The 10,036-nt window shown below is 44.7% G+C and overlaps 1 protein-coding gene and 1 long non-coding RNA gene across 6 annotated transcripts; one reads left to right on the top strand and one right to left on the bottom strand.

Moving 5' to 3' along the window:
* Positions 1-1,858: 1,858 nt before the first annotated feature.
* Positions 1,859-2,350, top strand: LOC139835780 (uncharacterized). The gene has a single exon (XM_071825645.1). It carries the CDS (start codon positions 1,859-1,861, stop codon positions 2,348-2,350), a length of 492 nt encoding a protein of 163 aa, XP_071681746.1.
* Positions 2,351-4,231: 1,881 nt separating this feature from the next.
* Positions 4,232-7,668, bottom strand: LOC127335512 (uncharacterized). Of its 5 annotated transcripts, XR_007872861.2 has the most exons (8): positions 7,347-7,668; positions 7,101-7,278; positions 6,200-6,305; positions 5,933-6,108; positions 5,452-5,548; positions 5,088-5,186; positions 4,889-4,914; positions 4,232-4,577 (listed from the first exon to the last, which is right to left on the bottom strand). It is a non-coding gene; the product is annotated as an uncharacterized lncRNA (long non-coding RNA). The 5 variants fall into 5 exon arrangements; XR_007872860.2 differs by lacking the exon at positions 4,889-4,914 and having other exon boundaries at positions 7,347-7,667; XR_007872863.2 differs by lacking the exon at positions 4,889-4,914 and having other exon boundaries at positions 5,124-5,186; positions 7,347-7,667.
* Between the last annotated feature and the right edge of the window lie 2,368 nt (positions 7,669-10,036).

Raw genomic sequence — 10,036 nt, 5'->3', positions numbered from 1 at the left:
GTTCCGTATGCAGAATGCATAAGCAAATACTGTGGAGTGTTATTTGACGATGGCATATGCAAATAACGTGAAGTTTTATTCGACGGACAATGCATATGCAAATATTTTCTCTCGGTAATCTGCTTCTTATAAGATAAGATGGAGAAATATATATACATATGAACATAAGAATTGGGAGAGTGGACGATCAGATTAATAATCATTGTTCAGATTATGGAATTCCATGGAATAACACCTAGCTTCAACGACTGTCACGTCAAATATGAAACAATCACGAGTTTCAGAACTTGTCACCTTAATTCTACATATGCAGAAAGCTAACCAAGCACAGAACAGAGGCCATGAAACACACCTAATAAAGTAGGCCGAGTGCCATCATTAACGAGTGCCTCAAGAGGGTCTTATCATATATTTCGCCAACCATCCACTAGCGAAGCGAGAAGGCTGACTGCTGCACTGTAAAAACGCAGACGTGGCATCAAATTAAATTCATGATCTTCTCAATCGATCAGCAAATAAAAAGGATCGCACAAATGGGCGCGAGCCGGGATGGGACGATGGGGTGACCTTGACGATGACGGCGGTGGCGGACTTGTTGGAGCAGATCAAGACGGTGCTGCTCCAAGAAGCGACATTTCCACTCCTCTGGGTGCTGGGTAACGAATGGAGTTTGATTAAATTCGGGAGGGAGAGAGAAGACGATTTAGTAGATTTGGGATGTCTCCTACCTTGAGCGTGTGCCTGTAGACGGCCGCCGGGAAGCCGACGGTTGCATCAACGCCGGTGGGCGGTGGGTGGACCGGACGGAGCTGCGTCGTCCGCGACGCCGGGCCGGTAGGGTTTCACGGGTGCGCGAACGTCGAGTGTTGTGGCGTTAGCGAGGGAGTGGACCAGGAGAAGGGCTCGCCGGCGAGGCCGGTCGGCGGCGGCGGCGGCGTTGTGTGGGTGGATCGCATCCCCGTCAGGGTCAATCTGGAATATATGCCGTTTCAACATTTTTTTAGGGGAAAGTTTGAACTAGATTACCGCGCAGCCCAAAACTAAAATTGTGGCGCTGTATTAAATCCCAATCGATCCAATTAATTGCGATGTCTCAACTTTCCCTACTACGCTGGACTTCCCTTATAATTCCCTTATTTCCCGCTACTAGTTGAATGCCCGTGCGTTGCTACGGTCACATAAATTATTTTGTCATCATACATACTATTATGTCTTTGTGTTATGTCATCTAGCATAGTGCATGTCGTTTTATTCAACATATCAATGCAATCTTTGATACCGTTGCGCCACCCATTTGGGTCATCTCCCTGACCCGTCTCACCCTGATCATAATAAATTGCCAAATTTCTTTTCACCTTTTTTCTACTCTTGCATTGGCCATATTATATATCCTCTTACTCTACACCATGACATTATGCCATCATGTGTGTGTATTAGTATGTGCCTTTTTTAAAAAATCTACACCAAGATTAGCATTGAAGATTGTCCTCTTACTCTTCACCAAGATTGTTGGGTGAAGATTGACCAGAAATGTTGATGGTCCTCTTACTCTACATCGAGATCGACATTGAAAATTGAGCAGAAAAAATGAGGAAAATACAGAATATTGGGCAGGGAATCAATCATGATGAACACCAATGGACACATATTGGAAAAATCTATGGCCTGAAAACAGTCCTCAATTTTAGCCTTGATCAATGTGTGCATCATGGTCCTATACCAGTTGTGGTTGGCGAGAAATGATGCCAGGGACGAGGCTCAGGTTACTTCCCCACATGCGATCATACAGAAATCGTTGCATCTGCTGGAGGAGTGGCAAGGACTGAGACCGGCGCGTACGGCGGGTTCAACACAGGCGATGGAGCACTGGCTTCCCCCTGAGGAGGGCTGGACTAAACTTAATGCCGATGGTGCTTTGGCGAAGGATGGTTCGGGTGGGTGCGGCGTGGTCATGCGTGATCATGATGGCAGGTTCCTGACGGGAGTGAGCCATTTTTTCCACCTTATCTCCGATCCGGAGAGAGCTGAGCTATTGGCATGCAAGCAGGCGCTGGTGTTAGCGAGAGCAAAAGGTTTGTCAAGGGTGGTATTGGAGACTGATTGCCTTAGTGCGGTGGCAAAGATTGGAGGCAACGACATAGACAGGTCTATCCATGGACCTTTAGTCGAGGAAATAAAGTCGATGCTGGAGGACTTCGCCGGACACTCGGTTAGGCATGTGCGTCGTACTGGTAACAAAGTAGCGCATATTTTAGCTCGTTTTGGCTGCGAGAATAAGTGTTGTGAGGTATGGGAGCTTGATCCCCCAGACTTTCTTGTACCCGTATTAGCACCTGAGTGTGCCGTTTAATATATCGCAGCAAGTTATCTCAAAAAAAAATTAGCCTTGATGGTTTGAAAGTTATCATATTTCTAGTTAATTTCTATAATCTTTTACATAGTAGTTAACAAGAAATATCACCGGGTTGTATTGCTCTGTGGCACAGAGCAGGTGAGGCTTGCTACTCGTTGGTGTAGGAAGCTTCAGACCATCCAAACCATACTTGTCGTATACAAGTTAGATTAGTGTAGGAATCTACCTTCCAGCCCTCAAATGAATATGAATTAAATTAGGACGAAATTATAGGAAGGAGTAGCTCACGCAAGAAGGTACAACCAGAAGCACTTCGCCTTTCGATTCCACTGGTACCACATAGTAAATACACCTAAAATCAATATTCTTTTGAACCTAAAATCAAAGAAAGTGATCAGTAATCGTGAAGCTGAAACACAAGCTCTGATATCCACAGTGGCACAACACAAATCATGAGGTATTCCAATATACATGCATTCGAATGCATGATTTACCTGATGGATACAAACAATGCTGATTTTCTCATTAACTGCTATAATCGCTTACATATTTCTCTCTCGGGTAAGCGTTTGATGCCTATACAGATATGATACTATACATCGATTGTTTATGTACCCGATCGTCCAACTCAAGCAGTGTTGCGGCACGACCAAATCCACACACAACGCTGATGTAGTTAAAGCGGTTGCCACCAAGCGTCGGCGACAAGATCCGGTAAGGATTCATGACTACGATGTCGAGGCGATTCAGTGATTCACATACATGATGCCTGAGAGTCTGTACTTACGCTCATGCTGACAACAATGAAAGACAAAATTGTGATACAAATATGTACATTTATGTGAGAGAAGCGACACGAACCATAGAGCATGAAAGAGTCGGTGGCGGCTTGGCACACCGTCTGAGTTGTATTTTCTTACCGCTCCTTGTCGGCGGAAGATGCCACAATGTGTCACGGGCACGCCTCTAGGGATCACCCATCCATGTGGATGCAATATATCGTATTTCATCATATACCAGTCAAATGCTAGGCGAAAGAAAAATATGTATAAGATTTAGAGCTACCTAAAATCAGGCATCATGCACTTTGAGATTAAGAGCGCCCCGCGTGGTTCATTAGAGTTGGTCCACGCTAATAGGATTTTGGACCAGGTCTTATATAGAAATTTTCCGATCCATAACTTCCCAATTTGCGAGCGAGATTAAAATATCGATGCATGCAAAATAGAAACGCATGCAGCAAGAGAATATTTCTTTCCTTTTACGTCATGGAATAAAAGGCTGAGATGTTAATTACAGGTGATTTTTTAGCGCTAATAATTAAGATTTTTTATAATGGGCAAGAGATTATGGGAAAGGTTAAATTTTTTGGCAAGTATTTTAATGCTTGTGCAGATTTGATTGATATCACGCCTAAGATTGTTTCCTCATTATATAAAGGACGAGAGATTGTGGGAAACATTAATTTTTTTGGCAAGTATTTTAATTCTTATGCAGATTTGATTGGTATCGTCTGAGATTGTTTCCTAATTAGGTCCGACGAAAGCAGAGACCGTGAGATTGATTGGACGTACATGATGCTCTCAATGACGACCACCAAAGTGCGTTGAGTGTCAAACGACCAACTCCCATTTAATAGTAAAGATGTGTAGCCAGGCAGCATGTGTATGTATGCACAAATGAATTAGATAGGTGATGATATACTAATTCATACTCTGCAAACCGATGGACCTTCTCATCTGATCGACCTGGTCCATTTGAGACACAAAAACTGCAGTTTATTACGAGAAAGAAACTAAGCTAATAAGTCAACGCAAGTTTAATTATCCATAGTGCTCAAAATTTTGCCATCTCCTTTACTTCTTTTGCAACATCCAAACCACAGATCAAACAATATAGTAGTAGAATAAATGATCGTACTTCGTACATCATACGATCCAACCTTGCTCACAGGTCTAACCCAAAGAGAAACGCGAGCTAGGAGCAATGGTCACATACGTGCACATTTACCAAATAGTTACAACTTCCGAAGCCTGGAGCATTACACAAATGGATTTTACAACGTCAAGTACTACTGATTAGCTTAGTTTCTAATAAATCAAAGTGTCGGTGTCATGGCTACCCGAGTCCTCACCTAAACCCACGGAGTCAAAGAAAAAGAACCGCTGCCTGCCGGCCAGATCCGGCGGCCATGGCTACCTCCTGGGCCAGCTCCACTCTTCCCCTGAAATACATAAACGAAAAGACAGATTATTTTCGAGCTCAAGTTACATGAATCAGGAACTAGTCTGATTCAAAATTTCTAATTTACACAAGGAACTGATAAAGCTAGAAACAATTTTCAAGAAAGGCAATAGTTTCTTATTAATGATCGATTCTGCTTCCTATCTAGCACTTGTCAACAATTGCTTCTTTCTACTTGTTTACAAAGATCAGCAGGATTTTGTTTAATAAATAGAACTAGTCATTAAGCTACTGAGTAGCAAGGATGTCCGAACTTAATCAGCAAGGGAGTGCTCAAAATTTTGGCATTACCTTGCATGTTTTTTGGACATCGAAACCTACACACCAAATATCATACTTCAATTAAGACAATGGCGCATACAACACAACCCAAGTGACACAAACATATAATCAACAAAAACCTCCTCAACAACGGACAATACCGGGCAAAGCTAATGCACAGCGGCATGCAAGTTACATGCAACATAACATGCATCAGAACCATATATACCACAGAGTTCATTAAGGCGCTAGAAAGGAAGCCGACCAAGCTTGTCCCCAGGGTCTTCCAGCTCCCTTCCAAGTGATGGCCCGCAGCCACAGGTTCCAGCTGCAACACATGTCTCCCGTTTAGTCCTCGTTTTCCATGAACAAGGACAAAACATGATGGTCAGCTAGGACAGATTTAGCAAGAAGGAACAGATTTCGAAATTGGCCTAACATGTCAATAGAATTGCAAAACACCAATACAAACATGGCTTGATGGTGTCACAGATCATCATATCAAAAACAAGACTTGTGGAGGCTTGAATGTACTATGTCATCCATATCATAAAATCCACGGAGCCTAGTGTCATGGATACCCAAGGACTCACCTAAACCCACAGTGTCGAAAAAGGAGGCCACCGAAGCCTGCCAGCCAGATCCAGCAGCCATCGGTACCTCCTGACCAGCTCCAGCTCCACTTCTCCCCTGAATACAAAAACAAAAGCAAATTTATATTCGAGCTCTTGTTGCATGAAGCAGGATCTATTGTGCACAGAACATGACTAGTGGGCAAAGATGTTATGTCGAGCACATGCCTAATTAGCGAGAGAACTACCCAACAATCAACGCCATGGCAAAGCTGATGCATGGCAGCATGCAAGTTTCTGCAATCTCATCCCGGGACTGTTACATACAACACATGGCAAGTGGGCGAGTAAGAACTTAATTCTAAAAAGACTATACACATCACTAGTGCTAATTGACTATATACAGCAAACAACTTAGCAGAACCTACACTTCCACACATCATATATATAAAGATATTACCAGAAAACTCTATACACGGAAGAAATGAGGATAAAAATTTACCAACTGACTCTATCATCTTATCACACTCATCAAGGATGAAATGCCCCACATTCTTCAAAGAAAGGTCCTTCTCTCTAGCTAGAGCTACAATCCTTCCAGGTGTGCCCACCACAGCGATGGCAGCAAATTAATCATTAGTGTTTCTTAATGTCAACACCTCCATAGAATAGAGCAACCTTCAATCCAGAACATAAAAGCAATGAGATGATCAAGAAAAGGGAGAGAAATATACACCAAACAGAAGTGCAAAACCCCTGTTTTACAAACCTGGTAAGCCAGCTCTCTCGTGTGGTAGCGTGGCACAATACAACAAGCAGTCTTCTCCATCCCTGACTTTTGCTTGGGACATGACATCCCTCCAACCGGAAATGTCCTGCATATCAGCAACACAAGAACTTCATTACCACAAAGAAATCATAAGGCTTGACAAAGGCAAAGCTGAGAACCATATGAACAAACTTAATTTTGACTCTTGTCATATCAACTATCACACCAGGATGGAATACATTAAACAAATATCAGATCGATAAAAAAGTAACAATGCACATCATCATACAACAAAGAACCATGGTAGATACAATATTTTGTACAGGAAGGTATGCAAAAGCAAGAAAGACTATGCAAAGTGCAACACCGCAGCGATAGCACTAATACACACGCATGTGCATGAACCAGCTATTATATGGTCATAGCGAAATCATGAAGATGATACTTTGAGCAGCATAAGATAGGTGGTGGACATATATATATGCAGAATTGGAAAAATATTACATGTTTGTCCAAGTATTAGCAGAACAAGCACTACATTAATCAGCTAGTACAGTAAACCAGACATATTCTTTATCTATCCACTTAACTGGAACGACCAAACAACAATACAGCCTAAATATTTTGCATATGTCAGGAACAGAGGTGACAACATCAGGAACTCTAGCATAATCAAATAATAAGAATGAATCCAATATCAGGAAGCATTAACAAGTTGGTCAATTCCTAAAGTAACTGGGGCAATCAGCAGCATCACAGGAGACCAACATTTGTCGGGACAAATATGAAGAGAATATGTACAACAATATGCTCATGTGTGAGAGGTGCACAGAAACATGTCATCGTGGGGAAAAACTAGGTTAGTGCACGGCAAGAAGAGGGGGGGAAACAAGGTGAGGACCTTATTCTGTGGGCGTCATCCTGGTCGGCCGATCATGTCCAGGTCGCCGTCTCCTTGTGCGTGGTCGTCGACGTCCAGGCCCAGCTGCAGCTTCTGAGGAGGGCCTCTCCTTGGCCGTGCTGGCAATGGCAAGCACACACCAGCAGAGTAGCAGCTGGGGGAGGCCGGTCCAAATTTTCTGCACGGGACAGAGCATGAGCAATAGGAAGAAAATCGAGGTCAGGAAGCGGAGATGGGGACTTTTACCGTGGCGCTCTAGGTCGACGCGGAAGTTGTGGAGGAGGTCCAGCACCGTCTTGAGCCTCGAGCGGTGCTCATCGACGGCGGGTGCAGGGGGGATGTTTCTGCAGCGGGTGGGACAGGGGGGCGGAGGGGATTTGGTGGGTGCTGGCCCATCATCCGGCGTCGAGGGAGCTGGGTGGGCGGCGAGCTGCGGAGGGGCTGGTGCGGCCGGCGTTGAGGCGGCGGAGGGGCTGGTGCGGCCGGCGTTGAGGCGGCGGCGCGGGGAAGTTGGAGGAAGATGCGTTCAGTTTGGCCCAAATTGCTGATGAGACATGGCCCAACTCAATAATTTCGATGGCCCGATCCAAGTCGTGGTCTGCCTTTCCTTTCTTCATGTGAATTTTGGAATTTCAGATAGTGCGGGTTCTCTCAATTAGACATGCGCACGAATTTGCAGCTGGTCACATAACATAGGATAATACTATCTATCAAGAGAATCCTCCTCGAAAAAGGCTTTCGCCCCGCTATATTAATATAGCAAACGACTCGATACAACGAACGCGCTGGGGCCGCAGCACAACCAAGCCCAAAAGAAAAGAAAAAGAAAGGAAAGAAGAACTAATGCCGACACCGGCAGATCGACGAACACGATGATGACCCGCAACCGCTGCGCCCTCCGGAGAAGTACCACCACGCTCCTAGCACGCCGAGGCGCCGCATACCAAGCAGCACCTTCACCAAGGAGACGACGATGACGTCGCTGCTGCCCGGACTAGTCCTAGGGTTTCCCCCGGTATGCGGAGGGGATTTGAGGAGGAGGTACACCCGACGCCCTTCAAGAAGGCAGGGTGACACCCGCAGGCGTCACCGCGTCGATGTCGAGCATGCCGACAAGGATTTCTCCCGACCTCCACCCCGACCACCCCAGACGCTCCGACGTGCTCCACCTATCATGCCGCCCACCAGCACACGCCACCACGGTCTTGAAGCCATCCTCGCCGCCTAACTGTGGTCACCGGAGTAGGGCCTAGATGAAGAAAAGGGATGCATCGGGGACGGGGGTAGCAACACCGCAACCACGCGGGAGGGAACTGCCTCCACCGCTTTCGCGGTAGCCGACCGGACGAGGCTCCGAGGCAAACCAGGCCCGAACTGGCCCGGCCGGACCCAAGAGGGCCCGTAAAGCCCCGCTGCAACGCTGCAGCTGGCTGACCGGAGTGCCGCCGCCGCCCACCCACCGCGGCCCTGCCTTCTTGAAATGTTTTTGTTTTGTCGGTGAAAAGACATGCATGTGGAGTGGCTTCGCCTTGTTGGTTGCTTTGTCACTAGCCAAAAAAATCTTAGCATCAGTATCACGAATAAAAAATTAATTAATGTCAAGGATGAGAATTTAGTTATTATCAAAATTACAATCTTTACATCATACCGGAAGTTCCGCTTGAGCTAGTTGCAAATGGTTGAATAAACTCATGCTCCTTTTAGCTAGCCCGTAAAGTGGAGAAACTAGTTAGGCACTTTTAGGAAACAAAATCGTTCATTGAATTCACTAATAATTTAGTAAATTCAAAAGTTATAAACATGGATGGAGTTTAGAGATTTACCATATTAAAATATTAATTCATTGATAATTAAGATTCCGGATTTATGATGCAAAAAAACCCCAATTAGACGCCACCGACACCAATTCTCGTAAGAACTGGACATCTTTTTTGGGGGTTTCATATTCATGTGACCTATCATAACACAAACAAACAAGAAACTCACATGAAATTACCACTCTCAGCAGATAGCTAGGGTTACATGTTGTGGGTCCCATGGGACATCGTTTCGATTCAAGTTGCGTGAGGAATGGTCAAAACAATTACTCTCGTTCATGGGAGAGTGATATGGATATTTAAGTGTGGTGTAAAAAACCAACACACAACTTTGAAGTGGCACTTCGTTCGCAAACAGGACTATCGTGGGTGAAGATTCTGAACTCATAGTGTGTTACCCCCATTGTGAGGCAGTGACCGATCTCTTGTAAGTATTTGGCCTCTTATGGGGATTTTCATGTTCCAATGATCCATACTAACACAATAAAATAGGAAAGTTACATTGAATCACCACTTTCTATGAAAAGCTAATGGGTAATATGAAACTCACATGAAAACACCACTTTCGATGGATAGCTACAAGGTAGACATCCCGGGTCCCACGGAATAAAGTTTCCCCTGAGATTGCACAAGGAAGGTCAAAAATCTTATCCTTTTGATTGTGATCATGATATGAGTATAGAAGGGTGGTGTAAAAAAATACAGTACAAAACTCTGAAGTGACACTTCCTTCACACTTAATTAGGACTATAGGTCACGAAGATTGTTGACTTGTAGTGCAAAAAAGCTCACTCCGTAACCACTGACTCAACTCTTGTAAAGTGGTACCTGGTTCACAAACATGATTGCCCCGAACGAATATTATAGGTGCAAAACGCCCACTTCGAAGTCACTCACACAACTTCTGTAAGAACTAGGCCTCTTTTGGGGTTTTTTTCATGGTTCTGCGACCCATTATAACACAAAATAGGGAAGTCACGTGGAATCACCACTCTCGACTAAAAGCTAGGGTAAACGTCGCGGGGCATGCAAAATAGAGGAACACATGAAATCACGCCAAAAACCATCGAATACTATTCCCCCCCCCCCCCCCCCGTGGTATGTAGGGTCATAATATGA

Source organism: Lolium perenne, chromosome 2, assembly GCF_019359855.2.
Source record: "Lolium perenne isolate Kyuss_39 chromosome 2, Kyuss_2.0, whole genome shotgun sequence".
NCBI lineage: Eukaryota > Viridiplantae > Streptophyta > Magnoliopsida > Poales > Poaceae > Lolium > Lolium perenne.
The sequence above is the reverse complement of the archived record's forward strand: the minus strand, read 5'-3'. Positions and strand labels throughout refer to the sequence as shown.

Bases quoted from the DNA above. Each gene is read 5' to 3' on its own strand.
- LOC139835780 (XM_071825645.1), top strand. From the start codon at position 1,859: ATGGAGCACTGGCTTCCCCCTGAGGAGGGCTGGACTAAACTTAATGCC.